At 42.7% G+C, this 25,369-nt stretch overlaps 1 protein-coding gene across 1 annotated transcript in view; it reads right to left on the bottom strand.

Annotated features, from left to right (window-relative positions):
* CTSF (cathepsin F) overlaps positions 1 to 24,556 on the bottom strand; it is an 82,913-nt gene extending 58,357 nt beyond the window's left edge. The window contains exons 1-6 of the mRNA XM_068260526.1: positions 24,272 to 24,556; positions 21,026 to 21,139; positions 14,190 to 14,271; positions 13,944 to 13,999; positions 11,382 to 11,457; positions 4,515 to 4,628 (exon numbers count right to left, since the gene is read on the bottom strand). Coding sequence (XP_068116627.1) covers positions 4,515 to 4,628; positions 11,382 to 11,457; positions 13,944 to 13,999; positions 14,190 to 14,271; positions 21,026 to 21,139; positions 24,272 to 24,544 — 715 coding nt within the window. The 5' untranslated portion in view covers positions 24,545 to 24,556. The remainder of the gene's footprint in view (positions 1 to 4,514; positions 4,629 to 11,381; positions 11,458 to 13,943; positions 14,000 to 14,189; positions 14,272 to 21,025; positions 21,140 to 24,271) is intronic.
* Positions 24,557 to 25,369: the final 813 nt, after the last annotated feature.

Below are 25,369 nucleotides of genomic sequence, written 5' to 3'. Positions count from 1 at the left end.
CTCTGACCGCCGATCAGGGGGACCAGAGAGGCAGAGGGAGGCAGCGCGCACGTTCTGGCTGGCCAAAGTCCGAAATGCATTTTGCACACTGGCCAGATCAGCCGGCTACTTCGCATTCTGACTAGCCAGAACCCAAAGTGGCCAGACTTCGGGTTCTGGCCGTAACATATATAATGAGTGCATCCGATTATTGAACGTGACCAACTCTAGGTGCAGTGTGCACTATTTGTCTGCCCCTCTTTTTCTCACCTTACTGAGATACGGGCGTCCCGCCTACTTTTGTGTCTATGTGGAAGCATTGAGGATAGTCACGCTGATGACGACGATACCACAATCCTAGAGTCGATTGCTACCCTGTTTCCCCGAAATTAAGACATCCCCAAAAAATAAGCCCTAGCAGGAATTTCAGGCATGCTTGAAATATTAGCACTACCCTGAAAGTAAGCCCTAGCGGCAGCAAGGGGAAAAAGTATCAGGAGAACATGGAGAACATAGGGGACACAGGACACAAGAGGTCAGGGGATAGAGGAGGACACGGGGACGGGGGACACCGGGAGGACACTAAAGGTACAAGGGGACACAGGCACACGAGAGGTGGATCCAGCATAGGAAGAGTTGGCACAGTTGGGAAGGCAGGAGGACACACAGCACAGGAACTTGTGTGTTCACACAAAATATAAGACATCCCCTAAAAATAAGCCCTGGCACATCTTTTGGTGCAAAAAATAACGTAAGACACTGTTATTTTCAGGGAAGCATGGGTAGTCATTGAACAAGATGTACAGTACATGTTCCAGTGCTGTCCGCACTGAGCTACGGAACTGTGACTGTATCATCCACACTACCTAATCATTGAAGGTTATAGGACTGAACGAGTGGCTTGCCCCATCAAAAGGACCAGGAACTCTGCTCTGTTTTGAGCTAAATACATAAGCGAAACATAAAAAAAAAAAAGCTTCAAACAAGTACTTGCCTAGTCTCCTTTAGATTTCCTAAGATATTTTTAGATGAAAGTTGCACCAGACACAAAATGCTGATATACTGTATAGCTGGATAAATGACTTCCTGTTTATCTCAGTCTCATTTTCTCAGAAACCCAACACCATCCCATTAAATTGGCAAGTGAGCCAGTGCAGAGGAGGGACTAGCGGGGTAATTAAGCCTTTTGAATTTCTTGTCAACTATTTTTACCCAGTAAAAATTGTTAATATTAATATGGTAAGGTGAAGTACCGTATATACTCGCATACAAGCCGAATTTTTTACCCCCCAAAAGGGGGCCAAGAGTTGGGGGGTCGGCTTGTATGCGAGTCTTGGGTGGTGATGGGTGGTGGTCCGCATCTCCCCCCCCCCCCCGCGGGCGCCGCTGCTGCTATTACCTGTATCCCCTGGTAACGGCGATACACATCGCCGCTACAGGAGGCCACGCTGTTTCCTGCCTCGTCACAGCAGCAGCACCGGGCGCGCTACTGTGATACACTTATACGCATGATGGAGAGGGGAACCCGGATTAGAGGAAGCGGCCGCTGGCTGAACAGGTAATAGCAGCGACAGCCGTGGGGGGAGGAAGAGGAGGGGGGGCTATACTGGGCACTATACTAGCTATACTGGGCACTATACTAGCTATACTGGGGCACTACCTACTGATACTGGGGCACTATACTAGCTATACTGGGGCACTTTACTAGCTATACTGGGCACTTTACTAGCTATACTGGGGCACTACCTACCAATACTGGGCACTATACTAGCTATACTGGGCACTATACTAGCTATACTGGGCACTATACTGGCTACACTGGGCACTATACTGGCTACACTGGGCACTATACTGGCTACACTGGGCACTATACTAGCTATACAGGGCACTATACTGGCTATACTGGGCACTATACTGGCTATACTGGGCACTATACTGGCTATACTGGGCACTATACTAGCTATACTGGGGCACTACCTACCCATACTGGGCACTATACTAGCTTTACTGGGCACTATACTAGCTATACTGTGCACTTTACTAGCTATACTGGGGCACTACCTACCCATACTAGGCACTATACTAGCTATACTGGGACACACTGGGGCGATCACGCGGCCTGCACCAATTCAGCATTTTCTACCCCCGGCTTATATGGGGGTCAATCATTTTTCCTTGTTTTTTTAGGTAAAAGTTGGGGGGGGGGTCGGCTTATATGCGAGTATATACGGTATTTAATAAAAAAGATTTTGACAAAAAAAGTGTGAAGGATTTAAATTTTTGTAAAAAAAGAATCAAGTTTGATATACAAAAAATCTAAATGCCCTTCATGTTGTTTGCTTACTGTGGCCACGGTTTGATCTCTAAAGATTGAACTCAGCATGCGCAGTACCACTGACCTTTGCCTGTCTTAGTGGAAATGATGCAACTCAAATACCTCAAAAGGCTATAGGGGAGGGGCTATCAAACTCAAGTCGTAGGCCCGATTGTTTAGTAACCGTTATACTTGCTTTCCCAGCTTTAAATAAATTGTCTCCCTTCATCGACAATTTTTCCCTTCATTAATGAAAACGAATATTAATATTTATAATTGTTATTTGTTGAAAACCCGGCTGTGAAACTTTAAACAAGACACACTACACTTACAAAATCAAAGTACATTGTGGTAGATGTAGTTTATGTGCACTTTAAATTAGCATAGACCTCACTTGGGACAATCATGCACATTTGAAGCTCCCGTGGGCCACAAAGTGGCGAGGTGAGCCAAATTCAGCCAGCGCACCTTGAGTCACCTGCGCTATAGAGTCTGGACTCTCACAGCAGCTTCTGGATGTGGTCACATTTTCAGGACAGGACTAGACTTCAAAAAGCTAATTTTACAAAAAAAAAAAACATTATAACACTGATTATTAGATGGTGTTTTTAGACCTGTGCCCTATGAGAAGCTTTATAGTACAAAAACATATTCATAACCTAGGCTTCTTTTACACTGAAAATCGCAATACGATTCCAATTTTCACTGGATGCTAGCAACACAGGAAGAAAAACACACAAAAACACAATCGCATCAAAAACTGGAAATTGCATGTAAAATCTTATCAAAATCAGAAATCAGAATTTCATGTAGTGTAAAAGAGCCCCGAGGCTTCTGCTACGCTGGAAATCGCAATTCCAATTTTCACTGGATGCTAGCAACACAGGAAGAAAAACACAGAAAAAACGCAGCATGCAGGACATTTTTTAACCGCATCAAAAATCCGAATCGCATGTAAAACTCCATCAAACTCGAAAATTGGAATCGCATGTAGCATGTAAGGGCCCATTCACACTAGAAGAGCTTTTCGGAGCATTTTGCAATTGATTAGTGTTTTTTTTAAATCGCTCCCATTCACTTTTATAAAAATCGCTGTAAAAATGGCGACGATTTTCCAAGATTTTAAAGAACGTGAATGGGAGCGATTTTTAAAAAACGCTAATCAATTGCAAAATGCTCAGAAAAGTGCTTCTAGGGCTTGATTCACAAAAGCGTGATAACTCAGTTATTACGCCTAAAAGCTTTGCACATGCAAACTAGAGTGCTAAGTAGTTTGCACTGCAAAGCTGATGCTGTTTGCGTGCTATTTTAGCGTGCGTACGGCGTAACGCCATACGTTCCGTTCGCGTGCAAAATCACCCGCTTCGCGTGCAAAGTATGCTTATCATGCTACTTAGCACGCAAAGTGGCTGATTTTGTAGCGAAGCGCTGTGCGAAAAACTTTACGCGAGCAATTCTAAAGATTACGCGCACAAACTGTTACACGCATATTAGCGAGTGAAGAGGCAGTTTGCACGTGCTAAGGGGCTTTTCACTGGCGTGCTAACACTTAGCACGCTTTTGTGAATCAAGCCCCTAGTGTGAATGGGCCCTTTAGGGCCTTTTCCACTTGTGGCGATTGCGATGCGGAATCACAAATCGCTTGCGATTTTTAAATCGCTAGATTTTGCTAAATAAAATAGGATTCGATCTTTACTAAAGTGCGATCGCGGCTTGAAGCAATTTTTACCACAATTTTGCTATGCAGTGCATTGCATAGCAAAATCGCAATCGACGAAAAAAAAATTGCAACTTGCTGAAGCTCAAACGCTAGCGATTGCAAGTGGAAAAGGGCCCTCAGGGAGCAGAAAATAAGCAAGTGCACAGTGACAAACATGACAAACATGACTAGCAGAACCATACAAGATAAGCTTATATACACTGAAATGTTGGCTAATGCATGATCTCAGTTGATGGAAGTTAACACAGAGATAAAAGCTTTGGAAACCTCTTATATTTCCTTCCCTCTGGGGTTACGCAGTCTGTACCTTTCTGTGAGGATGTTGCTAAATCTCCACAGTTTATATCTACTGTATACAGTCAACAAAAACTGCTTTTGCAGATATTGTGCAACTGATACCGGTGTGTTCTGTGTATTGTATGTAACTCCAATGTTATACATGCAGGTTGTACACACGCACGCACGCACGCACGCACACACACACACACACACACACCTTACCTGTGAGATCACTAAACCTGGTGATGCCATACTCAGCACTGCCCTGGTCCTTCTCCTGGATCTCCTTGGCTTTCTTTAGATTTCCATGGAATATACGTAGTCGTCTCAGAGCCTCTAATAAGACATAATAAGGCAGTTTTGTACTAATTTTCCCTGTACTTTGTATGCACATAAAACAAGGTAAATTTCACTACACTGAGAGGTCTTTGAGGGCCCTTTCACACTTGGCGCAGTACGGCATTTTACCGCAGCCTACCGCTAGGGCAATGAAGGTCTATGGGAGAGTTCACATTGCCTGTGGTGCGCTGTGCCAACCGTACCCTATCTAATACGAGCGCATACCTACGTTACTCTGCAGTGACTGGAACACATGTAAGTCTATGGCGATGTACCGCCGCAGTTTTAAGCGTCGAACATGCGTGGAAGTGTATTTCAGCAACCCGCTTCAGCGCACATCATCGATTCACCAACAGGAAGTGAATGGCACTTCCTGCTTGGCCTGTTGCCAGACAGCGATTACCACATACTAACACAGGAATTGTTTTTGGCAGTGTGGCCTAAAGCTGACCTGAAGACTCCTTTACTGTATCTCTTCTCCGCCATATTATACTTTATCTCTCCTCTGCACCTCTTTAACTCTTCTCTGCATACCTGGGAGATATTGCTGCATAAAGTTGCAATAGATAATAAGTAGTCTTGGCTGTGCAGCTTCAGGAAGCCAGGTTCAATTGGGTCTCTCTCTAATGCAGGATCATTTCATCTGCATGTATCAGAGCCTCCCCAACATACCCAGTCCTTGGCTGAGTAGGACGCCTGCTACACTACTGGTTACCCTGTACTGAGTGACCAGCTACATCTACCAGGTGAACCCTGGTGAGGCTTTTCATTATGTGCAATTTTTTCTCTCTCTCTTCCCTTCAAGAAAATCCAACAGAACAGCTATTCAACTGTCTCACATAGCTCTACAACACAGGTGGCTGTGTGTGTTACAGAAATGTATGGCATCGGTGTTGCTCTCCATTGCAGCGCTGACCTAATTCAAATCTAATGAATGGGAGCATGCTGAGCTCCGTACAAAAATGCATACATCGGAGTGGTGTCAGAAGGCACAGCTGTACAGCGCATGACCATATCCATCAGATAGAACTATCTATGAACTGTCTGACGTCCCTGTCTTATTTAAACAAAGCCAAATGAGTATTTTAGCTAATTAAAAGCAATAGTAAATGATTGGAAATGGTTTAGGAACCAATTATCATGTACTACGATTTAATATATATTTGTCAAGGGGTACTTGTGATAATGTTTACTATGCTAGGGGGTACTTGGTGAGTACAGGGTTTTCAAAGAGGTACATACCAATAAAATGTTGAGAAACACTGTAGAACAATGAAGGACAATATACACCCCTATCCAACTGAATGATGTCTGCCCAACAGTCCTTTGAGTTGATCCACCAAATGCAGTGTTCTCCCCAGGGCCATTTACCAAGGCGCGCCGCCCGGCTGATCTCCTCCGAGCGCCCGGCTGATCTCCTCTGAGCGCCGGGGTGAAAAATTGTCCCGTTCTGTGTCGCTCATTAGAGAGCAGCGGCGGCTGTATCATTGCAGCCAGCCGCTGTCACTCAGGGACGATGCCTCCGCCCTCCTCCTCAGCTCCCGGCAGTTGTATGGAGGGGCGGGGAATCCAGGTGACGTCACACGCAGCTTAGCTGAGCAGGAGATCGGAGAGGAAGCGCGGCTCAGTACTAGGCTGTGGAATGTTTAGCCAGACGCTCTCCTCCTCCTCTCGCTGTATTCATCCTTCTGCCAGCCGCTGTGTGTTGTGTTAGTGAGTTTCACTATCTAATGCAGACCCTCCCGCCAGCTAGAACTTCAAGATGCTTAACCCTTTCACCCCCTGATTATCCTGCCCTGTGACTGTGTCCCCTGGTCTCTGATTCTTGCCAGACTAGACTGGTCTGAGGGGGGAGAGTGAGACGCTCTACTGACAGCCACGGACAAAGGCAGGCAGACACAAAGTGATTAGTGAGGCACCCTGGCCCCTTGACAGCCACATAGCCAGCAATATCCCTTGTAACTGAGTGTTGTTACAACCAGCAGCCAGGTTTGAAAATGAAACTACTAAGATTTTTTTCCCATGTTTCCTATATACATGGGTGGTGTAAGAGGGGATATCTGGTGCCATAGCATGATATGGATAAGCTGCCTGCTTATCAATATCATGCTATGGCCCAGAAATCCTCTTTTCCATACTGGGACCACCCATGTATATAGGAAAAGCTGCTAGTTTCATTGTCAAATCAGCAGAAGGGTAGTTAGAACTTTAAAGACACTTTACCTGTTAAAAGAAAATGGCCAGCTACTTACCTGGGGCTTCTTCCAGCCTCTTAAATTGTTCTAATGCCTTGCAGTCATTCCGCGCTGCTGCTTTGTACCTCTGTGATTCCCCTTTGAATGCTGCATGCATGGCCACCACGTGTCATTCGCCTCCTCCATCATCACATTCCCGTGACCGGCAGTGTTCTGCACTTCGGGGTAACGAAAAATTGCTACTGTGCATAGGCAAAGTGCTCCTGGCCACGGCAGCATGATCACGTTGGTGCGAGGCTAAGGAAGAGAGCAGCGTGGAATGGCGATGAGGGCAGCTGGAGGACTTTAAGGGGCTAGAAGAAGCCCCAGGTAAATAACTAGCCTAATTTTTCTTCAATTAAGTATCCCTTTAAGAGATTCCAGTACGGAACCTAGCCTGTCAATTTTATGGGGGGGGGGGGGGGGGGGGCGTTGTCGATAACCCACCTAGTGGCAATCAGCATGACCATCCCCACCCGGCTGATTTTTCATGCCACCCGGCTGGAAAAAAATTCTGGGGAGAACACTGAAATGGATTGGGAAAATGCCCAACATCAGTTCCTTTTTTTGCTGGTGTTGTTCATATACATTTTTTGTGACAATTGTCGCCCGATATGGCAAAATCTGTCATTCGGGGCAGGCAGGCTTAGTCACTATTAGGCCTCTTGCACACTGCAAGTGATTCCGATTCAGATTCCGCTTTTTAATCAGTTTTTACATCCGATTCAGATTCCGATTTGCAGTTTGCTCCCTGCACACTGCAAATCGGAATCTGAATCGGATGTAAAAACTGATTAAAAAGCGGAATCTGAATCTGAATCGCTTGCAGTGTGCAAGAGGCCTCAAGATTTTTTCACACAAAGTTGGCCATAAACACCTAGTACCTTTCAGTTGTATAAATGATTCTTTATTGAACATAGAAAGCTGCCGGTATACACCTTACACGACCAATACCACAGACAGAATTAAAAACCTATTTCTGCGCAGAAATCAAAACATAAAAACCAAGGAGCCAACCCACTTGTCCCCTAGTTCAATACTCTGGGCCTGTGTGCATGGGGTCCGTCCAATGACCCTCTGCCCCATGCATGCAAGCCCAGCCCACCCACAACTCACACACCGCCTTGCACCATGCATACAGCAGCTGCCTCCCCCTAATGGGGATAGGTCCTGTGTTTTCTTGGCAATAGCAAGCAAGCGTTAGTCTGGGTAAAGGGATGCAAGTCAATATGCTGTTAGTTGGAGCAATGTCACTCAAGCATCATTCTCCCAAATACATGCGACAGTTTGTTATACTTGCAGTGCCCCACGATCTGAAGTAGTTAAGCTGCATTGGGGGAGAAGATGGCTAAACGGTTGGAGGAGATTTTAAACTAGGATCTGGGGGGAGGCGGGAGGATAAAGTCTCAATACGTAGACAAGATGAGGTAAAAAGACAGTGGGAACCTATCATTATGGAGGGTGGAGAGGGGGGTGGGGACAGTGTAAAGATTAAGGAGGTTGGTAAAAATTCAAGTAGCCCATTTCATGTAAACAAAATTGGTAAATGTGGTGGTAAAAATATAAAGTGCATGGTAACCAATGCTCGGAGCCTTGCAAATAAAATAGACGAACTAGAGTTCATTCTGAATGACAAAGGCTATGCCATTGTGGGAATAACCGAGACATGGATGGATGAAAGCCATGACTGGATAGCTAAGACACTGAAGGGAAATGGCAAGCTTTTAAACTTATACTCAATCAATACTGTAGTATGTATATCCCATATGGAAACAAAATGTCTAGGAATAAAAAAAGGCCTCTATGGATGAATAGAAAGGTTAAAGATAAAATGAAGAGGAAAAAGAATGCCTATAAGGTCTTAAAACAGGAGGGGACCGAGGCTGCACTAAGCAATTATAAGGAGTGCAATAAAAATTGTAAAAAAGAAATTAGGCAGGCAAAGATTGAAGCTGAAAAACAAATCGCTAAGGATATCAAATCTAACCCAAAAAAGTTTTACAAGTACATTAACTCTAAAAAAAGAAAGGTTGACTGTATAGGACTCCTAAAGGATGAGGATGGGAACTCAATGGTGGATGACCAAGGTAAGGCAGAGTTATTAAATGCTTTCTTTGCTTCTGTCTTCACAAAAGAAACAGCACTGTTGCAAACTACAGAGGCGGAAGAGTCTCAATCTTCTAACTGTAATATTAAATACTTAACGCAGGAAGAAGTGAAGGCAAGACTAAATAAATTAAAAATAGACAAGGCACCTGGCCCGGATGGCATGCATCCTCGGGTCCTAAGGGAATTAAGTTCAGTTATAGATAAACCCCTTTATCTTATCTTTTGTGACTCTCTTGCAACTGGCAGAGTCCCAGTGGATTGGCGTACAGCCCACGTTTTCCCATTATTTAAGAAGGGCAAAAAATCTGATCCAGGAAATTATAGACCTGTAAGTTTAACATCAGTTGTATGCAAACTATTTGAGGGGTTACTAAGAGATACTATACATGACTTCATAGTAGAAAATAATCTTATTTCTCAGCATCAACATGGGTTTACTAAAGACAGGTCCTGTTTGACTAACATGCTCAGCTTTTATGAGGTAGTGAATGCTAATATGGATATTGGGAATGCTGTAGATGTGATATACTTGGACTTTGCAAAGGCCTTCGACACTGTTCCCCACAAAAGTCTGGTGCAAAAGTTGAGGATGCAAGGACTGGGGAAGAGTCTGTGTTCATGGATAGGGAACTGGCTAATGGACAGAAAACAAAGAGTTGTGGTCAATGGATCGTACTCAAAATGGGAGACTGTTAGCAGTGGGGTCCCACAGGGGTCTGTTCTGGGTCCAGTGCTCTTCAATTTATTTATTAATGACCTAGTAGATGCAGTAGTGAGCAATGTTGCTATTTTTGCAGATGATACAAAATTGTGCAGAATCATTAACTCTCAGGAAGATAGTGTCATATTGCAACAGGATCTGGATAGGATGGCTATATGGGCACATACATGGCAGATGAAATTCAATGTTGACAAATGTAAGGTCATGCATTTTGGACGTACTAATGGTCTAGCACCATACAAAATAAATGGGATACAGTTGGGGACATCAAACTTGGAGAAGGACTTAGGAGTACTCATTGACAACAAGTTAAATAATCGTACTCAATGCCAAGCAGCTGCAGCTAAAGCTAACAAAATTTTGGGATGCATTAAAAGGGAAATAAAAACTCGAGATGCTAGCATAATATTGCCCCTGTTTAACTCTCTAGTAAGGCCACATCTGGAATATGGAATTCAGTTCTGGGCACCACATTACAAAAAAGATATTGCAGTTTTAGAGCAGGTGCAGAGACGAGCAACAAAATTGATGCGTGGGATGGAAGGTCTCACTTATCGAGAAAGGTTAGATAAACTGGGTTTATTTAGTCTAGAGAAAAGACGCCTTAGAGGGGATCTAATTAACATGTATAAATACATCAGAGGGCAATATAATACCTTGGCGGATGAGCTTTTTGTCCCTAGGCCTTCTCAAAGGACTAGAGGACATGATCTGCGCATGGAGGAAAAACGTTTTAGCCATTTATTTAGGAAAGGGTTCTTTACAGTAAGAGTGATTAAGATGTGGAATGCATTGCCACAGGAAGTCGTTATGGCAAACTCTATACCTGCATTTAAAGGGGGCTTAGATGCTTTCCTTGCGTTGAAAGACATCCATGGCTACAATTACTAGGTAATGCCTAATGATGTTGATCCAGGGATTTTATCTGATTGCCATCTGGAGTCGGGAAGGAATTTTTCCCTTTAGGGGCTAATTGGACCATGCCTTGTAAGGGTTTTTTCGCCTTCCTCTGGATCAACAGGGATATGTGAGGGAGCAGGCTGGTGTTGTACTTTATACTGGTTGAACTCGATGGACGTATGTCTTTTTTCAACCAAAATAACTATGTAACTATGTAACTATGTAAGGTTCACCGTTCCACTCCACTCCTCTTCAATTGTCCGCAGGCTAGTCCACTAGACAGCCACAGCTAGATCAAGAGCTCACAGCTCTTCAGTATAGAATTCTACAATAACAGTAGTCTTTGTCTGAAAGCAGCATGATATGGAACCATGCACATTTACGTTTTAATCATGCAGCATCTATTATAACATATCCCTTTAAGGCTCTCTGATACTCTGTATCCTTCTGGTATTTAGTCATACGGCTATGTTGCATTTACTGGTTATACACTATTGGCTTGGCCACATATCATTCAGGACACAACATATAATTTACAATATTTACAAAACTGTTGCCAGAGAGGAGAGCGAAAATAAAAATGTGTTCTGTGCAAACTTTCATAGCTGTGTAATTGTATCAGCGGCTGCTTTCAGGGACTCGCAGTAGGAAATTCAGAAGGACCCACACACATTTCTCTTTCTCCATCAATGGAAATTTGCGTTTGAGGCAAATTATTTGCCCAACTCTAGTGGCAGACTATCACTGCACACTTTGATCAAACTCCTAATGGTCAAATAGACTCACCTTCATCATTCTGATATTTTTTATCGTAGGTCGTCACAAACTCTTTGAACAATGACAGTGTTTCAAGCAGCTCATCCTAGAAAGACAAATGGACATGGAATACGAAAAAGAAAAACGAATACTGATCATAACAATCTACGATCTATATGGCTGTGCTTAGAGCTGTTTATAAAAGATTGTCATAGGTGGTAAAGGGAAGAATAGAATTGGGGATAACTTCCTACTTCTCAAAATGACATGTAGGAAACTGTCTGTCTGTTGTAGACAACATTGGTAGGAGGCATCCAATGTATCTTAAAGGGAACCCAAGGTGAGAGGCATATGGAGGCTGACATGTTTATTTCCTTTTAAACAAAGCACAATGCCTGGCTATCCGGCTGATCCTCTGCCTCAATAATTTTAAGCCATAGACCCTGAACAAGCATGCAGATCAAATGTCTGTGACAAATCTGACAAGATTAGCTACATTGCTTGTGTGAGGTGAGGGATTTAACCCTAGTGACCAGAAAGATCAGCAGGACTGCCAGGCAACTGGTATTGTTTAAAAGGAAATAAATATGGCAGCTTCCAAAAACCTCACACTTTGGGTTCCTCTTAAACATTTTCAAAACAGTTTGCATTGTGAGTAAACTTCTGTATTCACTTTGACAACTGTTTATACATATAATTTTTACATTACTGGCTTTGGCTGTTATACAGAGGGTCACATATTTTGCACTAGCAGTGTTCTCCCCAGGCTCTTTTAGCCGGATGCTCCACCTGGCTAGTTTTGGTGAGCACCCGGCTGTCATTTGCTCACTTCCTCCTCTGCTGTCAGCAGAGATGTGCAGAGAAGCACCGGCCCTGTATTCTCTCATCTCGCCCCACCCGTCTACTTTTTCATGTCACCCGGCTACTTTTTCATGCCACCCAGCTGGAAAAAAATTCTGAGGAGAACACCGAGTCTGAAGCAGGCACCGCCAAAAATCGCATGAATCCCCAAATCGCACAAATGATTCTTAAAGAGTAACTGTTAGCCCCCAAAGTGAAATTTAAATCTCTATAGCAATGTTTTATTTAGTATTTCAGTGAGCCAAAAAGCCAATGCAGAACTTAAAAATCAATGTAATTTTTATACTATGTAGCCTTTTGGACAAGCTCCGGACGCAAAGCCGCATATCAGATACTGCTTCAGCATGCAGAGCATGCCTATGTCTGCCCGACCCCACTCTCTCCGTGTCAGAGCGGTCAGCTGTTTGATGTGAGAATAGATCGGCACCTGGGGGAGAGTGGGGTCGGGCAGACATAGGCATGCTCTGCATGCTGAAGCAGTATCTGATATGCGGCTTTGCGTCCGGAGCTTGTCCAAAAGGCTACATAGTATAAAAATTACATTGATTTTTAAGTTCTGCATTGGCTTTTTGGCTCACTGAAATACTAAATAAAACATTGCTATAGAGATTTAAATTTCACTTTGGGGGCTAACAGTTACTCTTTAAAGGAATACTATCGATACCCAAGTGTTCTAAAATGACAATGTACAAATAATGTCTAAGTAGCTGTGTAAACATTTTCCTACTTTTCATGTTAAATATCAGAGGCAAAAACTGTAATTTATTGAGGGTAGGATTTAGCTATATTGGGACAAATCAATTGCAAAATAGGTGTCTGCTTCACTGCACAGCCAGAGTTGCAAATCAGACTACAGAAAGCAAATATCAAACATATCAAACTCTGAAAGCAAAAACAGTATGAAAAGCTGTGACAATTAGTTACATTTCCTCTGCTCTCTTCAGACAGGTCAGTCAGAAACACAGGACACAGGAGCTGCAGCTTTTGGGAGCTCTCTTCTCTGTCACACACAGAGCTACACATAGAGTTAACTGATCAAGTGTGAGGGGAATTTCCCCTCTCCTCATGGCTCAGTCAGCCGTCAGTTTTGGTGTCAGTAAAGTTTGAAAGTATTTTGCTAACAGTAAACAAAGAAGTTGCTACAAAAATGTATACACTAGTACTTAGCAGCACTTCCCAAACAATTCCTGTGTCAATTGAAAAAAATATGTGAATCGATAGTATTCCTTTAATGAGATGCAGGCACTTGGGTGATTTTTCATTTGCGATTTCCATGCACTTAAAAAGTCCCTGCAGCATTAAAAATCGCACAACATGCGCAACTCCCATGGGGTAGATTCATCAGATATCACATGGCAGTATTACAATCACTTCCGCCTGCAGCACCGCAAATAGCGCGACTTGTGGTACTAGAGTAGCAAGACTGCTGCTATGGTAACGCGTTACTAATGATAAGCTCATTAGTAACGCGGGTTGTAGTAGCAATGATCGCGCTACTCTCGTACCGTGAGTCTCGCTACTGGCGTAACTTGCGTTGCTGCAGGCGGAAGTGACAATAATACTGCTGTGTACTATGTGTGCACCGCAGGATTTCCGGCATTTTATGAATCTACCCCATAGTCTGCAATGATGGGTGATAAAACGCACACTAAATACAAAAGGAATTGTCCTCAGAAAAAGCCCCAAATGTGGTTCCTGCCTATCAGAAGAGGGAAGTCATATCTAGCATACCTCGGTTACTGACGACTCTACAGCCTGATTCGGGGATGGTGATGCTTCTGCCACATCTGTTGTAAAACATACAAAGAATGAATGACAGACAAGAATAAAGAAAAAAAATAGGTAAAGCAATATGGACAATGTGGTTACTGGCTCAATTCCATGTCAGTGGAACCTTGTATATTAGAATTGTACGCACATGACTGGTTTATAGGAGACCTAGTATGTTACATTTATAACAAGACAAAAAATACAGACCTTCGTTGGAACACAATCGATGCAAGATCTTGGTCTCATTCAACCATGGCACTCTCAGCATTGAGAAGTTACATTTTACTCCCTGAAAATGAAAAGGAAATACACAGTGAACAGTATTAGTCACAAACATCAGAATTGGCACCTGACTGTACTGTGTGTCTGTCACAGTTTTTTTGTTTATTACAGGCACATAAACTGTAACAGCCCTACAAATCCTCAGATGATAAACAATGGATGTACACAGAGTAGGGACACCAAGAGCCAAATATAGTGTAAAATGTACTGGTAGTTGAAATGAAGTATGATAGAATAATACCTAAATTAATGTCCAGCGCTGCGTAATATGTTGGCGCTTTATAAATACAACAAATAAATAAATAAAATAAATAAATAATAAGCTGTACTCACACGGTTACCTCAAAGGCAACCACTGTGTAGGCACATGGGGAGATTAGACCTGACCCCACTCAGGATTAAGAAGTAGCTCTCCGTAGATGAGGAAAAAAGGGGGTAACACCCCTCCACTAGGGGTGGACTTGATATAGCGCAATATGGTGAGATAGATGTGTATGTACAGTGCTAAGCATATGAATAACTAGGCTGCGCTCCTTTTTTTTCTTTTTCCACCTGAAAGAATTAAACATTCAGGTATGCAGTGACAGTTTTTCTCCAGTTGGGTCCTAGTTGGACAATGGAATAATCACCATTAAATTATTACTTGGCAGAGAACAAATCCTGAGGGCATGGAACAGATAAAAAAGGTCAATAATTCAAACACATGTCATCTCGGCGCCGGCCAGTTTGGCGCAGGGTAAGCCGAATGGTGTCTCTCCCTGCTGCTGCTAAACTTCCCGGCGGCGTTAAATACTATTCCACCTCCAAGGTATCGCAACTTGGAGGGGATGTAATTCGGGGTCTGGCAGCCGCCAGAGCCCCAAATTACCGTTAAGCGGGGCGCGCAGCATAGCATTGCTGCTACGATGGCACCAAGCGGAACTGATTCGCAATAATTCATATAATTTAGCTCTTGGACACTTGAAACACTGTGTCATTGAGCAGAGACAATTACATTTAAATCTACTATACATTTCTCAACATAAAATAAAGCTGTAAGATATTTGAAAAATTGGAGAGGAGAGGATTAGTGTAGCATCAGTGAGGGGGGATTAGTGTTAGGTATTGGAGAGGAGGAGGTTAGTGATAGGTAGAGAAGAAGTGGAGGTTAGTGTTAGGCACTAGAGAGGGGGAGGTTAGTGTTAGGCACTGGAGAGGGGGAGGTTAGTGTTAGGCACTGGAGAGGGGGAGGTTAGTGTTAAGCACTGGAGGGGGGGTAGTGTTAGGCATTGGAGAGGGGGAGGTTAGTGTTAGGCATTAGAGGGGGGATTAGGCATTGGAGAGGAAAGGATTAGTGTTAAGCATCGGTGAGGGGGGGGGGATTAGTGTAAGGTATTGGAGAGGAGGAGGTTAGTGATAGGTAGAGAGGTGGAGGATAGTGTTAGGAAATAGAGAGGTGAGGTTAGTGTTAGGCATTGGAAAGGGGAGGTTAGTGTTAGAAAGTGTTGGCTGTGTGACCAGGGAATAGGAGCACAGACTCTGGAGCAGTGTGTTCTGCTGAATCACGAAAGAATGGTGACTTCACCTCTAAATTTGTGGACCCTCATAGGAAAGCATGACAAAGAATTGGAGTGGGGAGATGGTAGAAGGTACATTTTCCTATTAAATCGGGAAGGAGGAGGGAGAGTGAAGAAAATATAAAGCACAAGGATTGTAAAAATAATGTGCTCCAATGGATAAGGACCATTGCTGGATAAGCAAACAATTCACTTATTCATCCATTGTCCTGCATTTCAGATGGTAAAGGTAGGTAGAGTCAGAATGATCTTTGGCCTATAATGCTATGAAGCTAAACTGCACAGAGGGAGGCAGGACACTATTTCTGCAAACTCACTTGACTTTCCATCATATGATTTTCCAGACTGAATGTTTTGCATGTGACTGAGGGAGAAATAATGCAGTCAAGCAAAGTAAAATCCTAGCATGTGATCTAATAACTAGTGTTAAAGAGAAATTTCATATTTGTTGAGAAATAAGCAATACATTCATCAGCTCCGCATGTTGTTAAGATTAACAACTACAGTACACTTATTTGAAATAGCTTACCGGTATAATGTATCTGAAGTCAAATACTGAGCTACTCCAAACTCCAATCATACAGATTGTTATAACTGGAAAGAGTTCAGTGCTTTCTGACAATCACTTAGTATATGCAAGTGTAGAAAACTGTTACTGGTCTGTGCAAATCTCTTCACCCCCCCCTTCCAATCCAATTTAGGGATGAATACCTCAACCCCCGAAAACCACCTCCAGACTCCAGCCGCTACCCAATCTTACCCTTTCAGCAGACTGGCTGTCTTCTCCTCATACCACCAATGAATGGCTTTATGCAGCCCCATCCAACTCCATCTCCCCACAATAAGAGACAAAGGGTATCATTCATAAAGAGGCTGTCGGTAGTGCGGGAAAACACCGTTCTTCTCCGCAACCGGTAATTAAGACTTCTGGGTGGGCATTCATAAAGAAGTTGCCTGTTGCGGTAGAAGTGCGGAGGTTTTCTGGAGGAAGCTGGCGGTAGCGTGGCGGAAGACATGCGGAAACATAAAAGCTGCCCGATTCCCTCCATGCGCTCCTCTGTCTGATGCTGCTTGGGAGGTCCGTCCCATTCATTTACATGTAATCCGCCCGCCTATCGCTACTGTCGAGCAAGCGGTATTTTCCTTCCGGATACCGCTTGCTCTAATCTTTATGAATGGACGTGTTTGTAACTTTTTCTAGATAAATCTAGAAAAACTCCGCACAAGGCGGAAATGTATCGCCCTGTCAGCTTTTCATGCGGAAAGAGCCTTTATGAATGGGGATTATGCTGAGTGGTCGGTAAAGTCACCGGTATTAAGCATTTCCGCATGCGGAAATGCTTTATGAATGATACCCAAAGTCAGGTATTCCTACCTCCCACAATTGCCTGCTCCTATGCTAGCCACACCCCCTGCTTACCAACATAGTGGGATGCTTAGGACTGAATGTGATACTACCAGTGTAAAGCAACATGTCTGTATTATTACCATGGGCAGATTATCAACTGAAGTGATCATGATCAACCCAAAAAAATGAGTCTAAAACAATACTATTGCACCATGATAAGTGCCTCAGCAGGAGTAAAAAATGCAGTAAAAAACAACAAGAAAAGATCATCTGCCTGAGGAAAAATAAATATACATGGGAACCAAATGCAGCTTCCATATACAAAACTTTATTGAATACACCAAAGCAAACAAAAATATATAAAAACATTTAAAAATGACAACACAAAGACACTGGGGGATTCTGGTACAAATTCCATATATTACAAAGATACCAACCATGCATCTAAAAATTGCATAATGAAGCACGGACACAAACAATATAATTACAGACAGTAGGCGTGATAGAGTCCGTCCAGTCTGTATGTGCACACCCAATTTGAATTCTGAAAATATTGGACTCACTGAAGATACTAAATACTGACACAACTCACAATGCTGGATGGTAAGTAAAAAAAGTAAACAACCTCCTGAAAATATATATATATGAATCAAACTGCACAACTGTATATGCCAAACAGCGCTGCAGTAGTGACGGTGCCTAGAAGTGAAAAAATAATAATTTCTTTAAAGAGAATCTGTATTGTTAAAATCGCACAAAAGTAAACATACCAGTGCGTTAGGGGACATCTCCTATTACCCTCTGACACAATTTCGCCGCTCCTCGCCGCATTAAAAGTGGTTAAAAACAGTTTTAAAAAGTTTGTTTATAAACAAACAAAATGGCCACCAAAACAGGAAGTAGGTTGATGTACAGTATGTCCACACATAGAAAATACATCCATACACAAGCAGGCTGTATACAGCCTTCCTTTTGAATCTCAAGAGATCATTTGTGTGTTTCTTTCCCCCTGTTCTCATGCACTGAAGTTTCAGGCTGCTTGTTTCTTCCTGCAAACAGCTTTGCCCTTGTCTGTAATTCTTCAGTATGTGAAAGCCCAGCCAGCTCAGAGGACGATTTATCCAGCTTGTAAAAGATAAGAGACAAGAGAGAAGCTGCTCTAATCCTAAATAACACACAGGCAGTGTGCATAGAGGGGCCTGGAAGGGGGAGCTCATAGCAGAACCACAACACTGAAGAACTTGGCAGCCTTCCAGACACAGGCCGACAAGTCTGACAGGGGAAAGATACATTGATTTATTACAGAGACAGTGATAGTATAAAGTGCTGCAGTAAGCCAGAACACATTAGAATAGCTTTTTGAACTTGTAGGATGATAAAAACAGGATGCAATTTTTGTTACGGAGTCTCTTTAAATTGTAAACTGAATCACAAATGTTATAGCGCACTTTAAAGAGATTAAAACTGTGTGCCATAAATTTATATACTCCCAACATAAATTTGTAAATCACTAGCCACTTATTCCGTAAACAGGCAGCAAAACCAATATACATGAACAAGCAGACGTGTACAGTAGATATCCGACACTATCATACATTATTTATTACCAGCATGTAATCATCATAGTGAAAAGTGCATAGATTTGCATTACATACATCTGGTTCAAACAAGTGCAAAAATTGTTTTTTCGAGGTTATACAGGTGTACCACTCCTTTCCCAATTCCAGTGACCTCCATATTGATAATGGCGGTGACCCCTGAAGAGCTTCCAGAGTCCGCGTTTAAGTGTCAAAATGCTCAGAACACTTAGGATCAAGCTTAGTGGGGAAGAGACTGGAGTGGAAGGGGCATGAGAGGGGTGTGAGTGGAATGGATAGACACCAGAAGCCCTTCCTCTTCCTGATTCTCCCTGATTGAAAGTTTGACTTTTTCTGAAAGTCAAACTTTTCTGCTGGGGATTACAGGGACTAGGGTGAGCGCGCAGAGCAATGGACAATGCACAGATATATGTACCAGCGGACAGAACAAACTTCTGTGCTTAGTTTAAATAATTCAAATTCAGTATCCTTTAAATAAAAGTGTTCACCAGGGCGCCATATCAGCAAGGCCCCAGCATGTAGCCCAACATTTTAAGTGAGCGGTCTCTGTCCTTCTGTCTCTCTACCCCTGGAAAGGCTGTTCTTCAAGTGGTGAGGCTACAGCTATGCAGTGACATTTTTGCCTAATACAGTTTGCTGATCTGGTACAACTTGTCCTGATTAGAGGATTGAATAGTTGTTGCCAGTCACCAGAGGTGGGCTTTAAAAAAAAAATTAAAAAAAATAAAGTATGATGAAAAAGTAAATATTAATTCTTATATAGTGCTTTTTCCTCCTGTTGGACAGTGCTTGAGAACTGCAAACACTAAAGGCCCACTTAGTAGACCACCATGGAGAATTAGTGAGTCTTGGCCAAGGACTATTGACCGAATAGATATTAGCTCCAGCCAGGAATCAAACTCCTACGTCAAAAGGTGGTGTCCAGTGCAGTTCACTAAACACCCACTCTGCTAAGTACCAGGATGGTGCACATACTGGCCTCTCGCACAATCAAGCATATGGTTACTATAGGTCATTCAGGGAGGACCCTAAATAAAAGTAGGAGATACAAAAATATGATTCGCCACCACTATATATATATATATATATATATATATATATATATATATATATATATATATATATATATATATATATATATATATATATATATATATATATATATATATATATATATATATATAGATAGTAAATATATAGATAGATACTCACATTAAGCGGTTGTTAATAAGGCAACCGCTTCAAAGATTGAAAATAAAAAACTGTTCCACCTTCTCCCAACTAGTTGCAGTATTCCATATTGTTAGTTACTCTCTAGGTCAAATCTGCCCTCTGGCCACAACTTCTATGGGATATGGGATGCGATTCACAGAAAAAAGTAGGGGTTGCCTGGACTAAAGCAGGGGTAAGGGGAATACTGTACTAATGGTAAAAAGGCTCTGAGCAGCAATTCACACATATAAAGGGACTTTCACCTGAGGAAGAGGTCTGTAAGGGTATAGTGAGAGGGCACTATATGGGGAAGGTGGGAGATTTAGCCAAGGCACACTACAGGGGCAATGTATGCGTGTTCAGCACAGAACAGAGTGTCAGGTTAGGGTTAGGTACAAGGAGGATGAGATTAAGGTTAGGAAGAGGGTGTAGTTTGAACTGGGCACAGGGCAGGGGGTTTTGTTAGGGTTAGGGAATGTAAGCTGTTGTACTTTGATTTCATTCCTATGTGTCCAAACATGCAAAATTAGGGCACTAATAGAGAATCTATTTAAATGATAGTCAGTTTGGCTCAAACAACTCATACATGACTCATATACCAAATTATACATTGTGAATATAAAGCTGAAATAGCTATCAGTTATTTAAATCGCTAACATAATCGAATCTCCTATGAACTATTTGGCAGCAGGTTGAACCAGACCGAATGCTTTTAGAAAATAATGCTTAGGAGTGTTCTCATGCCACCCACATAAAGAGGTAAAACTGGACCATCAGGCTGCATAACACTACCAGCTGCACTGCTGAAAATAGTACTTTTCTTACTGACATTTTATTACTTTTTCACTTTTACTGGATGCAGATGACCAAATATTAAAAAAAAATGTGAAAAAAAAAATAAGGAGTATGGTTTCCTCTGGCGTCTGATTCCGAGGAGGTTCCAAAGTGCAACACTAGCCCTGATTCATCGTGTAGATGTTGTATACAAAACACTGACTCAAAGTTTCTGTTATGTAAACTTCTATAGTCCATTCTCGGCATACCTACCTTCACTTGAGCTGTATCATGCAGTGGGCAACTATTAACAGTTTCTTCTCTGCCCTTCTTACACAAAGTCCTTCCCAGAAAGACATTAAACTCGTATTTAATCCCAGCCACCAGCTATGAAGAGAAAATAAAGACAGTGAAGACTTCAGTCACATGACGCTCAATCCAAGGTGTGTTCCTCTACTGCTGTGATCTGCAAACTTGGCTCTCCAGCTGTTAAGGAACTACAAGTCCCACAATGCTTTGCAGGAGTCTGACAGCCACAGTCATGATTCATAAAGGCAAATGCATTGTGCAACAGCTGGAGAGCCAAGTTTGCAGATCACTCCTCTAATTGGATCAACTACTACCACCATAATTACAGGGTTATTGTACAAAGTCAGTGTTTTTCCAGACATTAGCTGTGGAGTCGGTACAAAAATCCACCGACTCCAACTCCTCTGTTTAGGATTCCACCGACTCCGACTCCTCTCATTTGCATATTACAAAGTTGAAAGTATGTAACATGAAATTCGTCTCTTAACTGCTAATGCTTAGGAATTTTAAAAGACAACTGAAGTGAGAACGATATGTAGACTGCCATATTTATTCCCTTTAGTCATAGACTAAAACTAGTCCTTGGTAAGAGTACTTGAAAAAGGTACAGACCGTAACAAAGAACATCTATCAGGCCCTAGGCAATGTAAGTGTGGGTACATGTAAGGGCCTTTTTCCACTAGCCTGCGATTTGCGATTTGCTTCTAATCGCAAATCGCAAGGTACATTAAACTAATGGAAACTGCAGCAGCAATTTCCATTAGTGCGATCCGATTGCGATGCGATTTTGGTCAAAACGCAATCGTCGTCCTGCCGCGTTTTGTATGCGATTGAGCTGGACTATAATGAATATAGTAGCTCAATCGCAATCGCAATCGCATGGTGGAAATTGAAACGCGATTGCGATCGCGATCGGAATCGCGATCGCAATCGCGATCGCATTTCATAGTGGAAAAGAGCCCTAAGAGTGATGTGCAGGTACTCTGCGGGGGAATGAGGAGATTCTTCCTCTATTACACATTCTTCATGTACAATCTGAACATGGTTCAGGGCCTAGGCAATATGACTGTGGGTACATGTATGAGTGATGTGCAGGTACTCTGCAGGGGAAAGAGGCTATTCTTCCTCTATTACACATTCTTCATGCACAATCTCTGAACCAGGTTTATGGGTGATAGACAACAACTCTGTGTTAAATGTGCACAACATTCTCAGTGGATTCCCTGCAGCTCTGTGGGGAGTGCATATGTATAGTACTACTGTGTAACAAAGTAAACCTGAGACAGATGAAAGTTTTATACATACCTGGGGCTTCCTCCAGCCCCCTTCAGGATAATCAGTCCCTCGCTGTCCTCATCCGCCACCTGGATCTTCTGCTATGAGTCCAGGTACTTGAGCCAGTCTGGCGTAGTGTGCATGCACACACTCCGCCGCCGGAAGCATACTACATCTGTGCAGCACTATTGTGCAGGTGCAGAATGCTCCTGGATGTAGGAGCGTCATGTGGCCGGAGTGCACTGACTGGCTGAATTACCGGGACTCATAGCAAAAGATCCAGGTGGTGGAGGAGGACAGCAAGAGACTGATTGGCCTGAAGGGGGCTGGAGGAAGCCCCAGGTATGTATAAAAAAACTTTTCTTTTCATCCGTCTCAAGTACCCTTTAATTTGTAGTCACCAAACCAAATTTTAACAACATTCATGAGCAAAGAGAGTGCATACAATTGCATAAATCAGCATAACGCAGAATTATTTCCATCTCATTGACCATCTCTATTAGTGACACGGCTCCACATCAGGCTTTATTCTTACGGCATAGATGTTATTTAGTATATATAAGAGATTCCTGTGTACACATTATATATACAGTCACAATCAGATATGTATACGGGGACTGCTTTATTGAAGCAGCACAAGTAACTAATTTTGAATGGATTATTTCATTTTTGTGGACTAAGCACAGCTATTACTGCATCTATAAATTATTTTACTGCATCTATAAATTATTTACGATGACTATTATCGGAGAAATAGAACATTTTATCATATTTTCTATTTTAATTACAGTTTAAACTCATTAGGAGTCGGAGTCGGTGCATATTTTCCCGGCTCCGACTCTAGGCACCCAAAATTGTTCCGACTCCGACTCCAAACAGAAGACTGAAAATTAAAACATACATCTAACTATGCAGAAAACTGGTGGTACTCAACATTCTGTGGTCTGTGAACCAATTTATATTATGCTAGAGATCTCAGATGCTGAAGAGCACACTTGGCTGTATTATAATTTTTCATTCATATACAGTGTAGCTAACAATGAATTACAGAGTTATGGAAAATATAAAATGGAAAGAATAAGTAATTGCTAAGTTCTTATGACTAGACGCAAGAGCATGCCATGGGGCTAATTAGCCCTAGAAAAGACTCTAATAGAAACAAGCATTTGGGGGGGTCTTAAGACTAGTTTAAGGGGCCTATTAGCAGTACAATTTAGCGAATCAATTCGATTGGATAATGTTGATAGTGGGCAGCATGGAGGCATAGTGGTTATCGCTCACGCCTTGCAGCGCTCGGTCCCCAGTTCAAATGCCAGCCCGGGCACTATCTGCATGGAGTTTGTATGTTCTCCCCTTGTCTTTGTGGACTTTCTCCAGGCACTCAGGTTATCACCCACATTCCCAAAACCCCCCAGATAAGTTAATTGGCTTCCCGCTACATTGGCCCTAGACTATGATACATACACTACATGATAGAGACATATGTTTATGGTAGTTATTAGATTGTGAGCTCCTCTGCAGGACAGTTAACTGACAAGACTATGTACTCTGTACATTGCTGCGGAAAATGTTGCCACTCTATAAATACTAAATAATAGTGAAGTGTGAATTGACAATTTATCAATCCTGTTTAAATTTGATTCCATTTGAAATCAGATTGTTTTTTTTTCTTTGTTTTCTCTACCTACATAAATCAGATTGATCAAACTTTTAACTCGTTCATGGGCATTATACTAATACTTTCTCTCCAATCACAATTTTCCAATCGTTTGCTAAAATTGTACTGTTAATGGACCCTTAGGGACAACAAATGGTCCGCAGACTGAGCACAGCAAGAAACGTTTTATCACAGGTGGAATAATGTTATTAATTAAAATGTACAATTGCTGATCCCCAGCGATGCAGAGCATGGAGCGGCAGCGCACTGCCACTCACCTGTTTACGGGCGTCTGATATCCGCAGCTGTCTGTAAATGGCATCGCTGTCACTCAGGCTGTTATAATCCCGCACAGCGAGCTCCACCAGCTTCTTTATTTCAGGTTCATCTGGCGACAGATCCAGCCAGCCACCCGGCGGGAAGCCGCTCGCCAGCCCCAGAGCTGCGGCCAGGAGAAGAACACAACTGCCCTCCATTGTGCTCCACAGAGATGATCGCACAGCAGTGACAGCACCAGGCGACTGCACAGCCAGCCTGTAAACACGAGTCATGTGACCGCCGCCGCCGCCGCTGAGGCTGCAAAAGACATGCTGGACGAGGGCGACGCCTCCCACTCCCAGTATGGGAATCTCACTAATATTTGCAACAATGGTTGAATGGATTTGTAGTACATTACTTGGAATAACATATAGGATATTTCTATCCCCAAAACCAGAAAGTGGGCGGAGACAAATACACATTTTACTGAGAAAATCCAGCCTCAGGGCTGGAACCCACTAGAGCGATTTTTTGACCATTAGGGAGCGATTGAAAAAACACTAGCGATTTCCCAAAGCCCTCAACTAATGTTATTGAACGAGCCAAATTCCATTGGAGTAATTGCGATTCACAAACGCAGAACATGCAGCATTTTTGAGCGTTAGCGTTTTGCGTTAGCGTTTCTGCAATATAAAGTATATAAATGCTGGCATAATCGCTCATTAATCGCTATACAGAGTGATTTTGCTAGCGTTTTTAAATTACTGCACACTGTAAAAAATTAATTGAATGGACCAATCAGAATTAAAAACGCTAAGGCCCGGTTCACATCTGCGCTTCACCGGATCCGGATGGCTCAGTCCGTGGCCCGTTCACATAGTGAAAACGGATCTGATCAATGATTGATCGGTTCAGTTTTCACTCAGCAAATACGGTATTATCTTCATAGGCAGCCGGCGATAGAGGCTTCCTCTTCTTCCGCTGTGACTACACAGCGCGTTATGTGACTAGTCACATGACGCGTCATGTAGTCACATGATGCGGAAGAAGACGGAAGCCTCTACCGCCGGCTGCCTATGAAGATAAAGTATGTATAAAGCCTCCCTAGCCCACCCGCC

This window comes from Hyperolius riggenbachi, chromosome 11 (assembly GCF_040937935.1).
Source record: "Hyperolius riggenbachi isolate aHypRig1 chromosome 11, aHypRig1.pri, whole genome shotgun sequence".
Classification (NCBI taxonomy): Eukaryota; Metazoa; Chordata; class Amphibia; order Anura; family Hyperoliidae; genus Hyperolius; species Hyperolius riggenbachi.
The sequence above is the reverse complement of the archived record's forward strand: the minus strand, read 5'-3'. Positions and strand labels throughout refer to the sequence as shown.